General features: G+C 46.7%; 1 protein-coding gene and 1 pseudogene across 15 annotated transcripts in view; both read right to left on the minus strand.

Moving 5' to 3' along the window:
- Nucleotides 1-23,200, minus strand: part of FNBP1 (formin binding protein 1) — a 139,300-nt gene that overhangs the window by 14,037 nt on the left and 102,063 nt on the right. For 5 of the 15 annotated variants that reach the window (XM_078436364.2, XM_078436371.2, XM_078436363.2 and 2 more), the window contains 6 exons: nt 20,823-20,951; nt 19,488-19,634; nt 12,730-12,927; nt 11,613-11,795; nt 5,841-5,855; nt 1,342-1,451 (listed from right to left, as the gene is read on the minus strand). In XM_078436364.2, the coding sequence (XP_078292490.1) occupies nt 1,342-1,451; nt 5,841-5,855; nt 11,613-11,795; nt 12,730-12,927; nt 19,488-19,634; nt 20,823-20,951 (782 nt within the window). The remainder of the gene's footprint in view (nt 1-1,341; nt 1,452-5,840; nt 5,856-11,612; nt 11,796-12,729; nt 12,928-19,487; nt 19,635-20,822; nt 20,952-23,200) is intronic. The other 10 variants (XM_078436368.2, XM_078436367.2, XM_078436373.2 and 7 more) reach the window with 5 other exon arrangements.
- LOC132663934 (U6 spliceosomal RNA) lies at nt 10,254-10,367 on the minus strand (annotated as a pseudogene).

Genomic DNA, 23,200 nt, shown 5'->3' on the forward strand with positions numbered 1-23,200 from the left:
TCATTTGTACACGAGACTTGGCTCTGGGGCACGTGGGTGGCTCAGTGGGTTAAGCATCTAATTCTTGATCTCGGCTCAGGTCACCCTCTCAGTTTGTGAGACAAAGCCCCGTGTCAGGCTCTGCGAGGACAGTGCGGAGCCTGCTTGGGATTCTTCCTCTCTCCCTCTGTCCCTTCTCCCCCTCCTCTCTCCCTCTCGAAATAAATAAACTTAAAAAAAAAAACAAAAAACCAACCCTCAGCTATACAGTCACGATTTAAAAAAAGAAGAAGGTGGGGGGGGGGGGGGATGGGTGAAGCAGGTGAAGGAGATTAAAAGCACACGGATCACGATGAACACTGCGTAAAATATGAACTGTCGAATCACCACATTGTCCACTTGAAGCCAATACGACACCGCACGTTAACTCTACTGGAATTAAAATTAAAAACCTAGAAATACAAAATTTAAGGGTTGCCTGGCTGGCTCGGCCGGGAGAGCGTGCGACTCTTGATCTCGGGGTTGTTGAGTTCAAGCGCCACGGTGGGGGTAGACATTACTTCAAAAGAAGTAAAAAAAATTTTTTTTAAATGCAGAAATATAGAAAAAAAAATAATCTTATGTATTTTGTTGCCCAAACTCAGAATAAAACCTATTTGTGAAAAGAATTCTCCTGATCGGTACTGAAGTCCTCCAGGAGACTCTCCGCGACAAAACACGCGGCCAAAATAATCACTTATGTTGAACCCATTTTAGGATTTCCTGTCTTTCCAAACTGAACCTGAATTCCTTTCTTTCTTTCTTTCTTTCTTTTTCTTCCTTCCTTCCTTTCCTCTTTCTTTCTTCCTTCCTCCTTTCCTTTCTTTTTCTTTTCTTTCTTCCTTCCTTTTTCATTTTTCCTCCTTCCTCCCTTCGTCCTTTCTTTTCCTTTTCTATCTTCCTTCCTTCTTCCTTCCTTCCTTTTTCTTTTTTCTTTTTCCTCCTTCCTTCTTCTTCCTTCCTTCCTTCCTCTTTCTCTCTTCCTTCCTTTTTTTCTTCCTTCTCCTTCCTTCTTTTTCCTTTCTTCCTTCCTTCCTTCATTTTTCTTCCTTCCTTTCTTTCTCTCTACCTTCTTTTTTCTTCCTTCCTCCTTCCTTCCTTTTTTCCTTTCTTTCTTCCTTCCTTCCTTTTTTCTTTCTTTCTTCCTTCCTCCCTTTCTTTCTTTCTCTCTTTCTTTCGACTTTTTTTTAAGTCATCTCTACACCCAACGTGGGGGCTCGAACTCACGACCCCGAGACCGAGCGTTTGCGAGCTCCCCCCGACTGAGCCGGCCAGGCACCCCCGAACCTGAATTTCTCAGTAAGTCACACTGCTGCACTCTACCTTTGGTCCATCTCCTTTTGAATTTCCTTATTTAATTCATCGACTTTCTGCTGCAGCTTTTTCCTTCTCTGCTCAGGCGGGAGGTTGCTGAAATCCTCTGGCGCGGCGCCCTGCAGATGCAAACACGCGTGAGCCAGCGGCAGGGCTGGAAAACAGACACCGAGCGAAGCCCGCGGGAAAGATGCCCCCAGACCCCGGGGGCCGCAGATGTCCGCATGTGTTTTCATGAAATCGGTGAAGCCCTTTCCCACGACACCCAGCTGAGTCGCAGAATCAGTGCATGCAAACCGCCAAGGAAAGTCCCACAGACCGGTTCCCGCTCCAGGCCTGCCGGCCCAGCCGCCTTCCGCCAAAGGCAGAGAGCGAGACGGCAGAAGGAGGGAGGCGAAGAAGTACCTCTGACCCCCGCGAGAATCCACGAGAAACCCATTTTGCGACAGGTTCTCCACTTGACCGCCAGGGTCGGTGGCATCGCTGAAGTCTGAAGGAAGTTTGGAGTTTCTGCTTCCTTCATAAAACACAGGGACAAGCGCCCCTGTCACCCATGTCCCGTCAAAGGCACTGCTTTCCTCCCTGATCTTTCTTCCCATTTCTGCACACAGGCGGAGGCCAAAAGTTTCCACCCCCAGCAAGTGACAGATGGGACATCTGGCTGCTCAGAGACCGTGGGTGAAAAGGACATTAAAACATATATCCTCCCACCTCCCCACCCCCCCACCCCCCACTGGACCCTTCCCTCTGAAAGTCTGGTCACGCCTTTTGACATCTAGAGGGTGACCGCAGAAAAGTCCGCGGAGAGCTCGCGCCCCGATCTCCACACCGGCTTCCCAGCGTGCAAATAAATCCATGCCAGCTGTTTCCAATCTGGCAGGAGGAGCAGATTTTGACATCTTGATCCCCCTTCAGAAACAATTCCTATCTTTCCTCCGTGCCTGCCATCTGAGCAGAAAATATCAACAGCGAGCTTCCAGACAGATGCTTACGCGTTAGAAGCTGCGGCTAGGCTGTTGGTCCCCGAGTGCTTTGACTTCAACGAGGCTGTGACCATAAAGACAGAGAAATGTATTCCACAACCAGGGAGAAGCCAAGGAATTGAAAAAGAGATCCCCCCACCCCCACCCCGCCTTGCTTTCGAGCCAATTAAACAAAGACCAGACTGGCTCGGGAGGGGGTGGAAAAGAGGGGACCCGGATAACGGAATTCCGAAATCAAGCTGAATTTGCCAAGCAGCTAATATGGTGCTTTGTGACCAAGGCTCCTTGGCTGCCTGCGACAGGATGCCAGGTTGCTGGGCTGGAAGCGTGTGATTCAGCAGGGTTTACCCGAAGGCCACGCACAGACCTCTCTCAGCTGATGCTCTCAGACTTGTGCGCGCGCGTGCGTGTGTGTGTGCGTGTAAGAGAAAGATTTGAGTGAAACCAGAAGTGGCTATTTCCCTGATGGCAAACCGAGCCAGTCCAATCGCCTCGACGGCGAAGAGGAACCAGAAAGAAATCAGACTTGTTTTTTCTTTCCCACGTGCTACTGCCGTGTCGGTGACACTTGCAACCCTCAATCGTGTGCTTTTTCACTTGGGCTGAATTCAGTCGCCGGGCCAGCGAGCACGAGACTCTGTCCTCGTGCTGGCTTGACTCAAAACAGATCAGCACGCTTTCCGGAATGGAGGGGCTTTTTGGTCTGTGTTGCTTTTCGGTGCTGCAACAAGTCACGGCCGCCAGGAGACCTAGCGAGCGGTCGACGTCGACTCACGGATCTTCACTGAGCCTGACTGTGTGCTGGGAGTCCCGAAGAATTTTTTTTTCGACAAAGGATGGAAAAGGTCTCATGTCTGCACTGGTCAGTGCGGTAGTCGCACAGAGCTGCCGCACATCTGCACCGCGGCCAGGGCAACCGTGGGACTGCCTGAAGTTTTCGTTTCATTTTCCTGAACTGAAATGTGAAGAGCCACGTGTGAAGTGTGCCTGCCATACGGGACGGCACAGGTCTAGATGGAGAACAGGTGTAAGATTTGCATTTGGTGTATCCACAGCTGCAAAGGGATCTTCAGTAAAACGGACCGTGCTTAGGGCTTACGGACAGATACCCTCAACAGCAAAAAAGTTAACTTTAATCATTTACGAAAACTAAAAACGGTTAAATGAGGAAGGAATGAATTAGGGCCCTTTTGATAGATATTCCGTGCTTCTGTATTGCTGTTTAGAAACTAATCTCGGGGCACCTGGGTGGTTCAGTCAGTTAAGTGCCCCGACTTTGGCTCGGGCCATGATCTCACGGTCCGTGGGTTCGAGCCCTGCATCGGGCTCTGTACTGATGGCTCAGAGCCTGGGGCCTGCTTCGGATCCTCTGTCCCCCCCTCTCTCTCTGCCCCTCCCCTGCTTGCACGCTCTCTCTCTCAAAAAATAAATAAAAATATTAAAAAATAGAACCTAATCTCATGCACTATGCCTCAAACAAACCTCATGTCGCCCTTGGAGTTGCAGGTCATAACTTCTACATCCAAAGGAGCGTATGGTGTCTGGAAGTGCCTTAAAAGGCCATTGTGTCCAATTAGCTTTTTAATTCCATGAAGGAATTTATATTTCTAGCTTCGGGTCAGAACAGACTTTCTGAAGTCTTTGGAATGGCCTGGTTTACAAAGAGACTGGCCACACCAGGTGGCACTGGTGTTTCAGGAAGGGGGGGGGGGAGGTCAAAGCACGTATGGTTATTTTAAGTGGCTGTGGCTCTAGGAGGAACTTGTTTTGCCCATTTCTGGAATCAAACACTTGCTCCGGAGCATTTCCCCACAAACAGCCCAAGCACGAGCTGCTTCCTGGGATTTTACGCTTGTTTCCACCCCAGGCGTCTCTGGGCAACACTCCATTTCTTTATTAGCGTCTACGTAACGATATAAAGCAACAATTCAATACCGGGTGGGTAAAATGATTTCTATCTCAGACGGAAAGACCGCCTAATATTATTAGTGATATTATCCTTTGTTGCCAGCACCTCAGCAGAAGAAGAAATACAGAAAGGGCAAGGAAGGAACCCCAGTATCTGAGAGACTCCTACTTAATCGATCTAATTTCTCCCCGATTGTTGCTGTCATCGAACGCAGTTCATTGAAACATTTAGAATGTTTTCCTTCTTGTAGACACTTTAATTAGGGATTCGTCTTGGATTTTGAGTTTAAGAAATGTTCAATTTAATAAAATATTCATTTCCTTCCTTCCTTCCTTCCTTCCTTCCCTCTTCTGGTTTTGGCGTTAGGGTAATGCTGGCCCCAGAGAATGAGTTAGGAAGTATTTCCTCTGCTTCGATCTTCTGAAAGAAATTATAGAGAACTGATAGAATTTCTTCCCGAAATACTTGGTAGAATTCACCAGTGAGTCCATTTGGGCCATGTGCTTAATTCTTGATAAACGAATGCTAGGATCAAATAAATGTGTGTGCTTGCACATGTGTGTGTTTAAGTACGCTCCACGCCCAACGTGGAGCTTGAACTCATGACTCTGAGATCAAGACTCACATGCCCTATGGACTGAGCCAGCCAGGCACCCCTAAAATATTCATTTTCTTTAGGGTTGAGTTGGTTGCCAAATACTGAGTCAGGTGGAAAAAATTCTGTATATGCGCACATATACATATACGTGCACGCGTCCAAATGTGTACATCAGGATAACCAGAAACTCTTATCCTGCATTATCAACAGAATTGCATAAAGTGCTGACTTCCTCCCTGGTTGAATTGTTGCAATTTATCATGGTCCATAATTTTAGGAAATTCTCAGCTGTGCCGTTGAGACCACTATGTAAGTTACACGTATCTGAAGTGCAGTTAAGGGTTATAGGGTTAAGAGTTTCTTTTAAGAAATTTAATAATGATTAGTCTGTTTACTAGGGCTATATGCAAGTAGGTAGGAACAACACAGAACACTAAGTACATCATTTTAGAAAGGCTTAGGAGGCTCCTTGCGGTGTCTGTAAAGTCACCTTGTGATTTCTTAAATCAGCTATGCACAAGGCACCCACGTATTTATGTAGCAACTTTAAACATTCCGTGGCTTGCGATTCTCGCAGGCTGCCTCGGACCTGAGTTTGAGACCGGCACCATCCCTGCACGTGTCCTTCAGGCTCCCCGCATCTTCCATCTGCTTCTGGGGTCCCCAGGGAGGAGCACCCTCCAGCCGCGAAATTTACCTTGACTCCAAATGATCCCATGAGCCACCCCCCCGATATTGAGTATTTCTATTTATGCTCGCACTTAAATAAAGCTTATGAATATTTGCCATCCTCTTAAGGCCCCAATAAGAAAGAAAACCAAATCAGGAGTTAAGCGTTAATTTTCTTAGCGACTTGAAAAGATTAAGATCGCCCCTATTAGATTTTGGACCTTTGTTTTGCAAAGGTCTGATGAAAAAACACCAGCAAAAGCACACGCAAAGGAAACACACACCAAAAAAAAAAAAAAAAAAAGCAAGCTGATTAGATTCAGGACATGCATAGAATAATTGTGCTTACCAGCTTGAGAGAAAGCTTCATGTAAAAATTGAAGAGGTAACAGGGGAAAAAAAGAGAGAGAGACAACACATCAGAAGAAGAGGAACTCGACCAGTTCCACCGTATTAACATAGCACATAAATTCACCTGTCGCTTGTGCAAATGGCTTGCAGCGGATCTGTGCAAACGTTCACAAGAGGGGCTGGCCCCTGCCAAAAACCTTCTTTTAGCTGCCACGTTGCCAGAGCAAAGAATAAAGATAGAAAAGGAGAGTTTCTGTTCACAGTTCTGTATCGGTCACATCAGCCTGGAGATGAGCTAAATTACGTTTGCAGTGGGTAACGCGTGCGGATAATACAAGCCAAGAATAATCAGGTAGGCTTTTGTTCACCAAATTTCACATGGAATGTTTTACTCACAGCGGGGGTCTGGAGAGCAAGGACTTCCACAAGGTACAAGTAATCTGTCTTAAGGAACTCTAATAACTGGCATTTCTTAAAGGCACCCACTCTCGAGTGGGTGAACGGGGGACCAGGGACTGGAAGTTGCTTGAGGAAACCACCCACAGGAGCCAGAAAGCCTCTCTGCACCAGGCTGGAGGCAGGGCGTTGCTCTCTCCCACCTGAGCACCGCTCACCACCTCCTGCGCCGTGGAAGGTGTACTCAGAGGCTCTCCATCCACTCTGAGCCCTACCCCCGGGGGTTACATAGCACTTGGGGAATTAACAGCAGCAGCTGCTCTGAAGGTTACCTTTAGGAAATAGAGAACCAGCTGTCTCAACTACCGAGGGAACACTTACTCCTTGCTGTGGATTTGCTGGGAATTATCAGGACACAGCAGGTGCAATTCTGCTGGGCCTGCAGATTAGCAAAGGTATAGTGACTCCTCGACACAAAACAGATGACGAGGCATCTCCGAATTAGCAAACGAAACATTCGGTCCTTCGTTAACAGGGGGGACATGCTCTATGGCTATAAAGCAGTGTTTTGAGAGTGCAGTGCCTTTTTGCTTAGCTGTCGTCAATCCTAAAAGTTCCGGCAGCTGTAGTAGGATCAAAACTATGTTGGGGACAAAGCACCGAAGAAAGGGCCCTTTGATTTTAAGTGGCGAGTGGGGAGGGTGTTAAAATTCCTTAACCAGATTTAAAAAATCTTATTCTTAAGATTAACTCAAAAATGGACGCTTCTTTTTAAATAGGCAGGAAGCTTTTAAAGACATTGCCCTTATGGGGGAAAAAGAAAGACCTTGAAGGAAGGAAGTGGTCGGACAAAACTTTTGGGAGAACACGGTACACACAGGCACACTCGCGACTGTCTCGTGCGCCCCTCCTGTGAGCTTTAGCACAGATCAGTTTGTCACGACTTGGGTTCTTTACAGACAACACCGGGTGCACAGCAGAAAACTTTGCGAATATCCTCCCTAGAAAGCACACTACCACCTACAGATGTCTCCTCACACGTTATCGTCTTCAATGCTCCTAATTCAAAGAACCGGCATTTGAACTTCATACGTTACCTGTTCTCTATTCGGCTACTTCGGTGACTTATATACGTATGCAAGTTATGTATTCTTCCTTAAGCATCCCGAAAGAAGAATTCTAACATCAAGCCTCATGGCACGGGAATATCACCACTTCATAATGAAAACGAATCATGAGGACTGGAAACAAATCCGAGCACCAATGGGAAAATACCGAGTTTCCAAGACAAAATTCGATTTTCCGAAGTGGACAGTGATGGGGAATCTACATAAAGCACCAGCACGGTGCCGCGTATTCTTGTAACGATTATCATAAACTGGTTTCCGGTCGTGAGTTGTAAGCCAGCCAGTTAGATCATTTGACATTAGAAACCGAATCATTTAAGAGAATCGTTTTCAAAGACGGCATTAAGTGCGCCGCGAGACACCCGGGGAGCTAAGAAGCTGTCAGTTTCAGGCAACAAGTATGGAGCCTCGGAAGCCACACGTGTCAATAACACATGAGGGAACACAGAGCCAGCGGGTCCATGTGTTATTCTGCAGCCGCAGGTACTAACCTCAAGTACGAAGAAAGGGGACGGTGAAAATAAATACACGAGTAAACGTGCTTAAGGTCCGTGGAAAGTCACGGTACTACTCTATGACCTTGCTCGTTGCTTCAGTGGTCGTTCTGGCTCTCCAAGCTTTATGGCATAACCCCCTTACGGATCCACCTGTTTCAGACCCGATCGTGAGCCCTCTTGCTACGCAACTGCCGTCCGTTAAGAGTGTCCTTCTCCTGGGACCACGCTCTGTGGCTGCGCTTATGGGGGAGACTCTGCCGTAAAGGCACATACCCAGGGACATCGTCTCAGACGGCCGAGCTCAGCTCACTGGCGTTTTTAGGCAGTTTGGTGGTTACTGGGAAGTTGGGTTCTCTTCCCCACCTCCCGCCCCAAGCTTTCCGGATGAAGGAGCTTGGGATTGCATTTATACTGAGAATTGGGCTTTTTCTGTGTCCAGGTCCGCCAGTGGAGAATTTCATTGCTGGGTCCCCAGTCTTGGTGCTGTCATAGGGGTTAGTGCCTGTGCTGTGACTGTATGACCTGGCCGACACATGGAAACTTACAACATAGTCCCTAGCTTCAAAAGCATACGTGGGCTTCCCTATCGTCCTCTTCATGAGTTCTTTGTGAAAACAGAAAGACTGAGTCTGCCAATAATCAGCAAGAGAACAAGATAAAATAAATAAAAAATTACAGTAACCATACAACCGCAACATCTGACAAACGGTCGGTAAGGACTTTCCAAATCTTTTCATCCACGTTGATGGGATTTTTCCATGCAACGAGCTCTCAAACGTGGGGAAAATATGTCCACGTTTTAGATTTAGAAGGCCCTTGCCCAGCCCGGGAAAAGAAATCTTAATTTAAGGCAATAAAATTACATCTGTAAATGGCAAACCGAGACCATACTTTCTAGTTCCATTTTTCTTACGGAAAGATGAAAACATGGCTAATCATGCTTAGGTGACCTACTGTAGAAACGTTCAGTGAAACAGAATCTTCTTGCAGATGCCAATAGCTTACAACACCCTTCCCTGGTAGGGTTGCTTTACATCCAATTTGTTAACAAATCATAAATTAAAAAAAATAAAATGAAATCTGTTTCCCCAAACTTCAGATTGCTTTTTATTTTTTTGAACTTCCTAATCATACTTGGATCATGAGTTTCCTTTTTCTTTCCTTTTGGTTGACTGCTACTTCCTGAAGGAAGGGTCATCAAATGTGACCTTTGCTAAGAGCAGACTGACCAAAAGTGAGGGAGGCAGAAATATGTTTCTATCTCCTTACTGATGTTTCCGGTCTGTATATGTGTGAGTTCACTCTCAGCAAAGCACACTCACTATCGAGGAGAAATTTTGTTAACCCTGTTTTTGCTGAGCACAGGTTTAAAGAGTAAGAAATAAACTTCATTTTGCTGATGACCATTTTTTTTTTTTTAAAAAGGGATTTTCCTTTAAATCCTCATAATAGCTGGTTTCTCATTTCACGGTGTTAAGTGTTAAATTTTTCCTAGCCATCTTTCCCGTACGCTTATTGATTACTGACATTCTTTGGTCTTTTCCTAAACATTCAGAGAACAGCATGAGACACAGATTCAGAAACCATTTGCAACCGACAGACTGTGTGGTGTTGACAGAATGGAAGAGACACAAACAAATGGGAAACAATCACGGATATTCAACAGACTCCGTTAGGAGATTCCAAAAGACCGTGCAGAGGGGTTTATTAGAAATATAATAAATGAGCGCTCTGTAAAGGTTTTGGAAGTGGCCGAGATGGGTTAACAGACTTATAGTTGATGTAAAGCTTTATACGGTCGAGCAAAAACACCCTGGCCAGATGTTGGAAATTCTTCCAGGAGTAAAAGCGGGATGGACGGGAGTGTTAAAAGCCAGCCTGATCGAGCCAGGGATTGAGATCTCATTATAGAGCTCAACGCGATCCGTCATCTACTTGGGATGCTATACTCTGCCTCCTAACAACGGCTCTCCTGAAGTCTTGCGGAAGTTAAATCTCTAATTCCTAACCTGACACGCTGGGTAACCTTAAAACAAAATAATCCCACCAACAATACAGATTCTTTGCATGAAACACTGGGATTCCCTGATGAAAGAAACTCTGCATATAAAGAAATAGGGGGGTTGTCCCTTGTTCCGTTTACTTATTTATTTTTAAAATACGGAACGCGCAGGGGCGCCTGGGTGGCTCAGTCGGTTAAGCATCCGACTTCGGCTCAGGTCATGATCTCGCAGTCGTGAGTTCGAGCCCCGCGTCGGGCTCCGCGCTGACGGCTCGGAGCCTGGAGCCTCCTTTGGATTCTGTGTCTCCCTCTCTCTCTGCCCCTCCCTCGCTCGTGTACTCACACTCGCTCTCTCTCTCTCTCTCTCTCTCAAAAATAAATAAACATTTAAAAAAATGGAACGTCTCATGATTTTGTGTGTCACTCTCACATAGGGACCACGCTAATCTCCTCTGTATCGTTCCAATTTTAGCAGATGTGCTGTCCCTTGTTTTAAAAGGCAACCACTTGATTGGCTGTTATTTACTGACACTTCTTCTTTACCCAAAGGAGGGGAAGAGTAAAAATCATCGGTACAAGAACACATCCCCCTGCCACCGGACGGCGATCCCCAAAGGTCAGGACAAAAGACCTTTACTGGATACGTCACCGCGCTATGTGTCTGTTTGCTCTTCACTGCCACACTTCACTCGTTATTCGTAATGAAGAGTGTTGGGGGCGTGGCTTAGAGTCCACTGATCGGTTCGATTTATTTGGGAGGCTACGGCTGACTCTATTCCAATCTTTTCCCGTAAACCACACTGGTATCTACTTTTGGTTCCTGGATCAATTCCACAAAACCCTGTGAGTGAAGCCAGGCAATGGTAATCAGCGTGGCAAACTGGAGTATAAATGACCTCCACTGGCGGGTCGACCGTGGGGTACCAGATCCTCCCTGAATGTGGATGTCGCAAAACCTCAGCGTATGACGAGCGGGCTCTCTGGCTTTCATTCTGGCTCGCCGTCTTCCTAAGTTCATCTTTTTATGCCTTAGTTTTCTTGCCAGCAAGACAAGGAAACCTCGGTACCTAGGTTCGGAGGGCGGCCGAAGGAAAAGCAAACGAGCACACCGAACAGGGTCTGGTACATCACAAGCACTCGATAAACGTCAGCTCCTTCTTATTTTCACCCTTTAAAGACAAATACTGCGTTCGGCCTCTTCCAGTCAACAGGTATTTTATCAGTCTTGTAAGTTCAGCCAAACGGCTCAAGAAACCACTGTAAACTCATGACATCTCCGCCCTCCGAACCCTGAGGCTTAGCCCGGGGAGAAGTGCCTCGGCGACACTCAGGTGGTTTTGGGAATTAACGAGCAAGTATTTTCTGGGCGTACAGTGACTTCCAATTCCTCATCTCGTCTGCCACTGGCTTTAGAGAGCAAACCGAAGTTTTCCTTTTTTGGTAAAATATTAATGACTTAGATGTTTTAAAAGGGAAGTGGAGACAAGTCCTTCCGAAACGCGCGAAGGGCGCACAGAACCCCGGGCTGGCTGGCTTTCTCTTCTTCTTTCCGTCCATTCTGCTTCCTCCTTCCTCCTCCCCTCTTTCTATTGTTGTTCTTCCGTCTAGCTATGAGGAATCACAGGTCCTTACGGTTTCGCGTTATGGGAAAACACAACGGGCTCAACTCACAAACGAGATAAAGTGACGCAGGGCCAAACACGCAACCCAAGCGCACGAGAGAGACAGGATTCCGGAGCGGAACTTACCCCACGCTTTAGGCTCCTGAAGCAGTGGATTTTGGGTTTGGAGGTCATGAACTCGTTGAAGCGATGGGAGAGGGGTTCCTTTTGCTGCTTGGGAGACTGGGGGCCGTTGGGAACAGCAGTGGGTAAGGCAGAGGCAGGGGGAGGAGGGGGAGGCTGATGGGGGGATGTTAAAAGGGACATAAGCTACATGTAAGAGACGGAGCAGTGACAGAGTAAAATCAGAAACAAGAAGATAAGACACAAAACAAAAATAAGCATCAAATCATATTGGAAATCCAAAGCAAGTACAACGCAAAACGATCGACTATCCCGGCCATGGTCCGAAAGAAAACACTGGGGCATGTGACGAAAGGGGAAGTTTTTAGTAAGTAGAAGCAAGAAGACCGAGGGACATCTGACCAGCAGCTCATGCAGACTTTCCACATGCAAACTAAGGCTTCTGATTAGTTCCGCCAAACCCGTTAGAGCCAGAAGGGCCGAGACTTCTAACCCGCCTACGCTAACAGAGCTGAGCTTGGTGGGAGAAAATGAAGGACCCGACAGCCTCTGCGAAGCACATAGCAAAGTTATCCTGAGGCAAAAGCAGTCCCGCGGCCTTGACCACAGCCGACGCCCAGGTTAGAGCGGCCATGCGCCTGCGCATCACACTATCAAAAGGAAACGCAAAAAATGGGCATGGACGCACACAGGTTAACACGAGTCCAACACCGAGTTATTAACCCATGGAAGCGATTCCAATGAGATCTGCTGATAAATCGTTATCGGAATTCTGCGCGGTAACCCCTCTCCCAGCCGAGGCGACCGGGCGTCTGGGAGACTTAGCAGTGAAAGGCATGATGGGAAATGGCCGAGAGGTCAGTAGAGGTCAGGGTTAGCGTGGGCGACACGGTACAGAGTGGTAATATGCATCGGAAGTCAGACAAATGGCCATGGCAAAGGTTCCACCACCAAAGAGAAATGATGGTTCAAAATAAAACAGCTCACTAGCTTTTCTTTCTTTGCATTCTGCGTTCTGTTTAAAATTCTTTGCTTGTTTGTTTTTAAAGGCTTAACAGAGAAAGTCAAAAATCGCCACACTTTATAAAACTCCTTTCACACCGGGTCCAACCATCAGTACCTTATTTTTTTTGATGAAGGGCCACAACTTTCCTTTGGATTTGCCACCAAATTTGAGCTCCGGTTTGCCTTCTCCTCTGGAATTCGAGAGGCTGTTATCTGACACAGTGCGCTTCATCGGCTGAGTGTAATCCTCAAATTCAATGTCCCCGGGAGGCTCAAAGCCGGACTTGTAAGCTTCTATGACCAGCTGCGAATCCTGAAATGACACCCACCAAACAGGAATGCATTTAAACACGTGCAAATACCTTTTACACAATGAATTATGATCATACAGCTGACCGTGTAAAGAATTTTGTCCAAATAAGGACTCACAGAACTGCATCTATATTGGTTAATAACAGATTTTTTTCTAGTCAAACATATATTTTTTTTCTTTTTCTTTTTCTCTTTTTAAAAATTTGTTTAAACCTTTATCTTTGAGAGAGAGACAGAGAGCGAGCAGGGGAGGAAGAGAGAGAGAGAGAGAGAGAGACACAGAATCCGAAGCAGGCTCCAGGCTGTTAGCCCAGAGCCCGACGCGGGGCTTGAACTCACAAACCGTGAGATCATGACCTGAGCTGAAACCAAGAGTCGGGCACTTGACCGACTGAGCCTCCCAGGCGACCCTCCAGGAATATTTTTATAACTAGAAAGACTAAGTGCCATTCGTAAAGGTATGTGTCTAATGGAGATGGGAGAACACTTTTAAGAACCACCTGTCCACATATGGAGAAACAAATATTAAGGAAGAATGACTTTGCTAAAAGCAGGGAGAAAAAAATGAACGGCTGTTAACGCAATTCCCTTGAAAAATACAGTAATACAAAAGTCTGGTTCTCACCAGAAATTCCTAAGGTAATTTAGCACCCCCCAAAGTCAAAGCCAAGCGGAGATAATCGCTCTCATTTCTTTGGTTCGTTGTGGTTCGGGGGTTTTAATTCATCGCATGATTTTTCCTTATGTATGCATTTGTTCACGGTCCCAAAGGCAAGCTCCCTTCTGTTTTTTCTCTACTGTATCCCCAGAACCTGGATGGTGCCTGGGGAGAACCGTGGGCAACAAATGTCTGCTGAATAAATCAATGAACTCTACGGTGTGCACGCTGCTAGGAACTCTGGGTGCCTCACCTTCTCAGGGTCAGAGAGCGCAGGCACAAACGTGTGAGGCAATCACAACCATAATGCCATAGAAAGATAGATGTATACATAAAATATCACAGGGGCGCCTGAGTGGCTCAGTCGGGTAAGTGTCTGACTTCAACTCAGGTCACGATCTCACGGTTCGTGAGTTCGAGTCCCACGTCGGGCTCTGTGCTGACAGCTCAGAGCCCGGAGGCTGCTTCGGATTCTTGTCTCCCTCTCTCTCGGCCCTGCCCGCACTCACACGGCCTCGCTTTCTCTCAAAAACAGATAAGCATTTAAAAAGTTAAAAAAAGTAACTATAGAGAAGACAATCTAGAAAGATCTCAGTTCTTTTCTTTTCTTTATTTATCTTGAGAGAAAGAGAATGCGGGACAGGCGCAGAGAGAGAGCGCGAGAGAGAGAATCCCAAGCAGGTGCCACCCAGTGCAGGGCTTGAACCCTCGAACTGTGACAACATGACCTGAGCCAGAGTCAGACGCTTAACTGACTGAGCCGCCCAGGTGCCCCTGGGAAGATCTCAATTCTTTTTTTTTGTTTTTATTATTTTAAAATTTTGTTTTAATGTTTATTTTTGAGAGAGGGAGAGACGGAGAGAGAGACAGAGCACGAGCGGGGGAGGGGCAGAGAGAGAGGGAGACCCAGAATCCAAAGCAGGCTCCAGGCTCCGAGCTGTCCGCACAGAGCCCGACGCGGGGCTCGAACTCACAAATCACAAGATCATGACCTGAGTGGAAGTCAGACGCTTAACTGACTGAGCCACCCAGGCACCCCAAGATCTCAATTCTGAATACAAGCCCACATTTTAGCAAATATTTTAGCTACTACCTACTTTGTAGATGGGCCATAGACTGCGGATTATCTCCTTTTTTTTCTTTTAATTTTCTTTAAATGTGTATTTATTTTTGAGAGAAAGGGAGAGAGAGACAGAGAACGAGTGGGGAGGGGTAAAGAGAGGAAGACACAGAATCTGAAGCAGGCTCCAGGCTCTCAGCTGTCAGCACAGAGCCCAACGTGGGGCTCAAACCCGTGAACCATGAGATCATGACCTGAGCCAAGGTCGGACACCTAACCGACTGAGCCAGCCAGGCGCCCCAGACCACCTAAATTTTGACCTCTGAGATCTCTGAGATGTATACAGGGCAGGGCACCATTTTATGAAGACTCTTTAAAGGGATGGTGTGGGCCCTTCTCTATATTCTGCTTTCTGGAAGTCGGACGTGATGGCTGGAGCTCCAGAAGCCACGTTGAGTTTGAAGGTCACATCATCAAAAGCTGTGAGCTAAGAGGAGCCCGGGTCCCTGAGGTCTTAGAGACATCTGTCCAAGCCATGACTGGACCCTCTGCCTGCAGACATCCTTTACGTGACAGGGGAAACAATCCCCCTTGTGTAAGACACTACGCTTCTGGTCACACGCGGGGAGACGTATGCTAGCAGAGTCGGGTCCACAAGCCCGGGTGTGCCAGTGAGCACGCCGCTGTGCTCTAGTGAAAACATGGCCATGTGAAAATAAGTGGAAACTGATCACATATAAATAAACCAGTGGGAACGCTTAAGTAATCATGTGATTCTGACACTGCATTAAGGGGGAGAGGGGACATCCGGTTTGTTGGGAGAGCTGGGGGCTTTAGGACCTCCTACCCCATTTAAATAAATAATCACCTCTTCCAAATCTTTGCTCAAATGTCACGCCTTGGTAGAATACCCCACAGGCACTTCTAACACCCTTTCCTACCTCATTTTCCCCCAAATGCTCATCCTGGTATTTTATTTTATTGTATTTTATTTTAGAGAGCACACAAGCTGGGGAGAGGGGGACAGCGGGGGGAGAGAGAGAGAGAGAGAGACAGAGAGAGGGAGAATCTTAAGCAGGCTCCATGCACAGCGCAGAGCCTGACGCAGGGCTCGATCCGACGACCCTGGGATCATGATGTGAGCAGAAACCAAGAGTCAGATGCTCAACTGACTGAGCCACCCAGGGGCTCTGCGCTCATCCTGTTTTAACACTCGTTTATTTTGCTACTGTCCGTCTCCGTCTTTAGAACTGTGCCTGGCACTTGCGAGTGAGTGGGCAGATCCAGACGTGTGCCAGGAACGGTGCTGGTTTTAGAAATAAAAAGAACAAGGTGGTGGGCTTAAGGGAAAGAACATGGGTTTCCAAGGGTGTAACAGCGGCCAAACATGAACAGGCGGAGAGCGAGAGCGTGTGATAAAAGGAAAAAGGGTGACAGAAACAGCAAAGATCAAAGCAGCAGGACCACAAGTAACCGTGCTAAGAGCCGAATCTGCCGAAGAAGATAAACTTGAAACACGCTGCGAGAACAGGGCAGGCGGAAAGGAATGTGCAAGGAGAGGTGTTATATAGGGATTAAGGAATATCTCGCCCTTGAATTCTCAAAAAAAAAAAAAAAAAGCAAATTGAAACATTCATTCAAGGAACACCAAAGGTTGAGGGAGTAAGCCAGGCAGGTATCTGGGGGAAGAACATTCCAGGCAGAGGAACAGCAAGGCAGGAGCATACTTTTGAGCTTACGAGGAAGACAGCACTGGGGAGAACAGAGAATAGGCGACGTGGGACGGATAAATGGGGAGGCAGGGCATTCCAGATGGTTCAGGGCGTCGAGGCCCCAGCGGCTTTGATTTTTTCCGGGAGACAGAAGCCCTGTGAGGGCCCTGAGCAGAGGAGACATGTGACCTGGCTTATTGTTAAAAAAAAAAAAAAAAAAAAAAAAGAACCCTCTGGTCTCTGTGTTAAGAATGAACGGGGGTGGGGGACAAAGGTGGAAGACTAGTTAGAGGTCTCCTGCAGTCATCCGGGCTCCTCCTGCCCAATCCGAGGTGATGGAGATGTTGGATCAGGAGAGGTGGTAAGAAGGGTTCTGATGGGAAAGCCAGCAGGATGGACTGATAAATTGAAGCAGGTGTCGGGGGGGGGGGGGGCATCAAAGATGATTCCAAGATACACGCCCCTGGAAGGACGGAAATGCTGTAACGGAGGCAGTGGGGACCCCGGGAGGCGCGGGTGTGGCCAGGCAGGTCTGGAGCTCCATTTTGGATACACTAAGCTTGAGGAACATACCGGACACCCAAGAGGAGAAGCCACTGGGCAACTGAATGAATGAACCTGCGGTGGAGGGGAGAGTCCAGGCTGGGATCGTAACATGTGTGATTCATACTTGAGATGGGACTTAACGCTCCAAGAGTCTACGGATCGCTCCAAGGAGTCAATGGGCAGAGTTCAGAGATCCGAGATCAAAGCCCGGGGGTATTCCCCCCTTCCATGGTAAGAAGAAAGAAAAACACGAATAAGAAAGGAGACTGAGGCAGTGAGGAAAAGCCATCACGTTATGGTTTCCTGGGAATCAAGTAAAGGAAGAACAAGTAGGGGGGTGGCCGAGTGGGGGCCGGTGCTCCTAATACTTCAAGTGCTTGAATAAGAACTTGAATGAAGACCTAGAAAAGACCCTCAGAGGGGCGCCTGCGTGGCTCAGTGGGCTGGGCGTCCGACTTCGGCTCAGGCCGTGGTCTCACGGCTTCTGAGTTCAAGCCCTGCATCGGGCTCTGTGCTGATGGCTCAGAGCCTGGAGCCTGCTTTGGATTCTGTGTCTCCCTCTCTGCCCTTCCCTGCTCATGCTCTGTCTCTCTCACTCTCAAAAATAAATGAAAGAAAGAAAGAAAGAAAGAAAGAAAGAAAGAAAGAAAGGAAGGAAGGAAGAAAGAAAGAAAGAAAGACCCTTGGATTTAGCAACATAAAGGTCACAGGTAAGAAAGAATTATCAGTGATATAACGGAAAACAAGGATCCCCTAATGGGAGAAATAGCCTATAAACCCAGCGGGCTCACAATTTCTCAGATAAAGCCCATAAAGGGAAACCCGTCCTTCAGACGTGATCTGATAAAGTTGTGAAATTTCAAGGAAAAAGAAATTTCCAAGCTTCTTACTATAAGAAATTTAAACCAGGCTGGTTTCAGATTTTCATCAATGCCAGAAGTAATGAAGCTAAGGAAAAGAGTCAAGAACTGACCTCACTTCTAAAAAGTTTTTTAATGTTTATCATTTTTGAGAGAGAGAGAAAGAGAGGGGTGGGGAGGGGCAGAGAGAGAGGGAGACACAGAATCGGAAGCAGGTTCCAGGCTCCGAGCACAGAGCCTCATGCGGGGCTCGAACTCATGAGCCGCGAGATCATGACCTGAGCGGAAGTCGGACACGTAACTGACTGAGTCACCCAGGCGCCCCATTACTATTTCCCTTTAAAAGGTCCCTCCCCATAGTATTTTATTGGTGACCGTTGACATTTTAAATAGGGAGATTAGAAAAAGCCTCACTGAGACTTGATTTCCCTCTAAGAGCCAGGCATCGATGAGCCACCAACACACTTTTACCAAAACCGAGATGTATGAAATTGATGAAGCAATGGCAATAAGGAAATGGAGCAGGCACTCGTTGCATGGAAAAACTTGACTGTGTGGACGCAAGCCCAGTCACGTGTGTCTGAACTGTTTTTCCCTTCAGACGCTTAAAGGAGATAAAGAAAACCACCATCAAATAAAGAAATTTTCAGCTTCAGGAAAGGATGGTTTGATCACTTGCGAACCCATGTGGGCACAGCGTAGTTCTGTGAGGGAAACACCATTAATTCGGAAGCATCAGTAATTTTCCCCCCAAAAGTTGGCTGAAATCCCCGAAGAAGAGGGCTCTCGGCAAATAGATGTTAATAAAACAGAGGCTGAGGAATCCTAAAATGAAAAAAATATGCCTGCTACTGGAACTATTCTCCCTAAAAACACTTACCATTTAACACATTTGGAAGTATCTCTGCACATTGGATTGACAAGAGTTTTTTGTTTTTTTACACAGATGGCCTTAAATGTTAACACACATATTCTTAGAGCAATGAAAAATCTACACGCTGAGATATGTTCATACAGAAAAGACGGCTTTGATCCCTCACCTGGGCTCATTTTAAGACACTCCTATGACAAGGAAGACTTACGACATCGCTTTTTGTTCAATATTTGGTTTTGCAAATTAACGAATGTTTGCAAAAGCCTATGCTGGTGTTCTAGTTGATACTTTTATCGAGGGAAAACAGGTTTCTAGGAAAGGAATTCAAACGAATGACACTGGCCCTAAGCAGTGTTCTCAGACGGAGATGGTGTTGCCCTGTAGGGGACATTTCGCAGCGTCTAGAGACACTTTTGACCATTATGACTTGGGAAGGGGTGCTTCCGGCATTTGGTGGGTAGAAACCAGGGATGCTTCTAAACACCCTTTAGTGCTCACGACGGGCCCCTACGATAAAGAACTACCTGGCCCGAAACGTCAGTAGTGCCTTAAAGAACCAGATCCCAACGTGGGGGGTTATTCAGCCAACTGACAAGAAAGCCATTTGCTTCTGCGATGTCTCAGACTTATCTGTGTCTCCCACAAGAGAAGTTTGAGAGCTGAATCCAAAACCCTGAGGGATGAAGAGGACACTCGAAAGCGGTGTAACGACTGCTCAAAGTACTGGTGATCACGGGAAGCAACTCCCCACCGCGAGATGATCCAGTGAGGTCGCTGGAGACGGTGGCGAAGAAATGGTGGAACCAGAGATACAACTTGGTTGTAAGTTAAGCCCAAGCTACAATACTTACATTCTTCTGATCAATCGATTCGGCCGCCTTTACTATTTCATCCAAGCATTTCCCAATGATCGGAATCACCTGCCGATCAACTTCCGCGTAGGTCTTCATGGACTCCCCAATCCTCAGTATCCTCCTTTCCTCCATCTCCTGTATTTTCTGCAACATTAGATTTTGTATGAAATTAACGTAATCCACTCTCACTTACGGAAGTTGCCTTCAATGGCGCTGTTACCTCGAGCAAACAGTCTAGGAGGGAAACAGGTCCATCGATCGGGTTCGAGCTAGACAATCACTGTAATTATTGCCTCCACATTCACCAGCTGTACACGTTATTTTACGAATCGTTAGGCTGCCCAAATGTATCCAGTAAAACCTTGGATTGCGAGTAACTCGGTTCTGCTCGTGTTCCACACGACAAGCAAACATCTCTAATAAACTTTAACTTGATAAACGAGCAACGCCTTGCCAACGAGTAGTACGCGATGCCGAGTGTCACAGGATCACAACTGAGCCAAAGGTTCCTAACATTCACTTTGATATACGAGTGCTTTGGACTGCAAGCATGCTTCTGGAATGAATTGTGCTCGCACACCAAGGTTTTACTATACTTTATAGGATTCCATTCCAGCTTCATTGCGAACCCCAAACTCAAGTGCTTTTGTCGGCGATACATTTCAGACAATCTCTTCTGCCTCTGACCCCCTACTTCGCTCTTTACCAAAAGCCTGGCGTTAGTGAACCGCCTCAACGCAACACAGGCCGAGATGTCACTGGTGTATCTTCCTTCTACAAACTGGAGCTTCTCGTCTGCTGTGTGCGTAGACACTAAGACGCGAATATTTGTTATTTTCCCTCCAACTGGACACAAGTCGTAAAAGATTCCCAAAGCGGGAGAACACGTATACATCTTTCTTCACGCCATTTCTGACAACCTAAAGTAGCCCAAAGAAAAACAATCCAGAGAAAAGTTCTGTCCTTTGTTCAAATCCTACAAGCTTAGGAATTCCGCTAGGACTCCTAAGGTTAAGTTGGCATTTCAGAACCAGAATTGTCCTTTCGGCGAAAGGAGCACTAATCTAAGAATTGTAAATTCTCAAACTGGCCAAGAAAGGCTGCAGGTACCAACCGAGGACGTCTGGAAAGGCCAACTGATTAACCTTGAGGTTAATGTTCTAGTTCACCTTGGTGCCAGTCAAGGCTTGATCTGGACGCTTCAAAAAATGGCTTTAGTGCACGGAAATTTAGCACTCTATATAAATACTCAGCATATAAGCCCAGCCATCGTGATTCCAAGGCAACGTGGCTCTCAAAGCAAGGCCACCTCGGGAGGTCTGAATCACTTACCTGAAATATGTTGGGGATGTGAGTATGGTAATATTCGTGCTGCTCGTGGTTGAATTTCTGGAGAATTGACGAGTAATCGGCTCTGCTGTCCTCGGCCATTTGGTGACGTACTTGAGCTTGCTGACGTGCCTTGGGGTCAAAAAATGAGAACACCCCATGTTTAATGAATACAGTAAAGGGTCTAGGACCGCAAACCGGAGGGATCTGCAGTCAGACTGACCCTCAAATGTGTTATATGGAGCAGGTGTTATTTTCTAGAAATTGTTTAGAATTTGAATTTGGCTTAGGTAAGGATGTGAACCCAAGTTTCTCACAAGCCCTACCATTCTCTATTGTCTTAACTTGGCATTACTTTCTAGTTCAACACAAACACCGCTATTCTGTATTGTCTGCACTTGGCCCAGTTGACGTATTTATGTCACCTAGACGGGCCTTGTGGGAACTTGCTTCTCTATATATCTATATAGTTTTTTGAGGAGGGGATGGGGGAATCCGTAATTTTTTTAATTCAATTCTCAATGGAGGTCATGAATTAAAAAGGCATATGAACCACTGATCTATATGTATATGGACCTTTTCTAAAACTCACCACAATGTTTGTGATCATTTTTATTTAAAAAAAAATTTTTAAGTAATGTCTACGCCCAACATGGGGCTTGAACTCACAACCCAGAGATCAAGAGTCGCATGCTTCACTGACTGAGCCATGGAGGTGCCCAGGTGTTTACTTTTAGTATATAAAGTATACAGTTTAGGGGCACCTGGGTGGCTCAGTCGGTTGAGTGTCAGGCTTTGGCTCAGATCATGATCTCACAGTTTGTGAGTTTGAGCCCTGCATCCGGCTCTGTGCCGACAGCTGGGAGCCTGGAGCCTGCTTCTGATTGATTCTGTGTCTCCCTCTCTCTCTGCCCCTCCCCTGCTGGTGCTCTGTCTCTCTCTCAAAAATACACATTAAAAAAAAAACTTTTTTAAAGTATACAGTTTAAAGAAGCAGTAATGTGGCACCCTCTTTGTGTTTTTGTCTGTATATGTACATGTATGTGCTATTTTGTATTCTACTGCGTTGATTTTCTCCTAAATAATCAATAAGAAAATTCATACGTTTTTCTCTCTTTTTTAAAAAAAATTTTTAATGTTTATTTTTTTTAATTAAAAAAAAATTTTTTAACGTTTATTTATTTTTGAGACAGAAAGAGACAGAGCATGAACAGGGGAGGGTCAGAGAGAGAGGGAGACACAGAATCTGAAACAGGCTCCAGGCTCTGAGCTGTCAGCACAGAGCCCGAGGTGGGGCTCAACCTCACGGACCGTGAGATCGTGACCTGAGCCAAAGTGGGCCGCTTCACCGACTGAGGCACCCAGGCGCCCCAAATGTTTATTTTTCATTTTTGAGAGAGAGAGAGACAGAGCATGAGCAGGGAAGGGGCAGAGAGAGAGGGAGACACAGACTCCAAAGCAGGCTCCGGACTGAGCTGTCAGCACAGAGCCCAACGCGGGGCTCGAACTCACGAGCTGTGAGATCACGACCTGAGCCGAAGTCTGATGCCCAACTGACTGAGCCACCCAGGCGCCCCTTTGTTTCTCTTTTCTAATTCACGTTTTGGTCAATCACACACTTGCAAGAAAGGGGCAATCGTTGATGAATTGCAGAATCGATACAATAATAGTTATTATTTTAAATATTATATATAATATAATAATAATGATTATTATTATTTTAAAGCTCAAACAAGAACGTCTGTAAAGTAGGAAATCATCCACAAGCACCGCCAATTGTTATGCTGCTGATCCCACCTTGGATTCATCTAGCACTTTCGAGATGTCTTAAGCAATATGACCTCATGAATCTCTAACGCGGCCTGAGGTTCGCGCGGGGCAAACACTCCCCCCCCCACCCCCCCACCCCCCCGCAGACAAAGAGGTGGCTTGGCCTGCAGGTGACACGACCACTGCTACTCGGGGCCAAAAACACACCAGGAAGAGGGCCCTGTTCCAGCAAAACCCAGGGAACTTTCCCGTTTGCTTTCCATTTTGCTTTGTGTTACTAAACCCCACAGTTTTCAAAAAGGACGAAAGAGAACACGGACACGTTCAACTGCAAAAGCGACGCCCCACTTTCGGTCTGACGGCTGGCACCGCCCACTATCAGACTTGTGGCCTCGCGCTGTCCTTTATGGCTTCCTGCCTCTGTGACTCGAAGGCTCCACCTGAGTTTTCACTTCCTTGACACACTTCACTCATCTGCGCGTTGGTGAAAGCCCAAGGTGCTCATTCAGAGCTTGCTTCCTCTATTTTCTTCTCAAACGAAGGTTAACAGGATGAGTCTTTCCAAACCGATTTCCCTATTAGCTGGGGCTTTGCAGTTTCTCAGGGCTTTG

Source organism: Panthera onca, chromosome D4 (assembly GCF_046562875.1).
Source record: "Panthera onca isolate mPanOnc1 chromosome D4, mPanOnc1 haplotype 2, whole genome shotgun sequence".
Lineage (NCBI taxonomy): Eukaryota > Metazoa > Chordata > Mammalia > Carnivora > Felidae > Panthera > Panthera onca.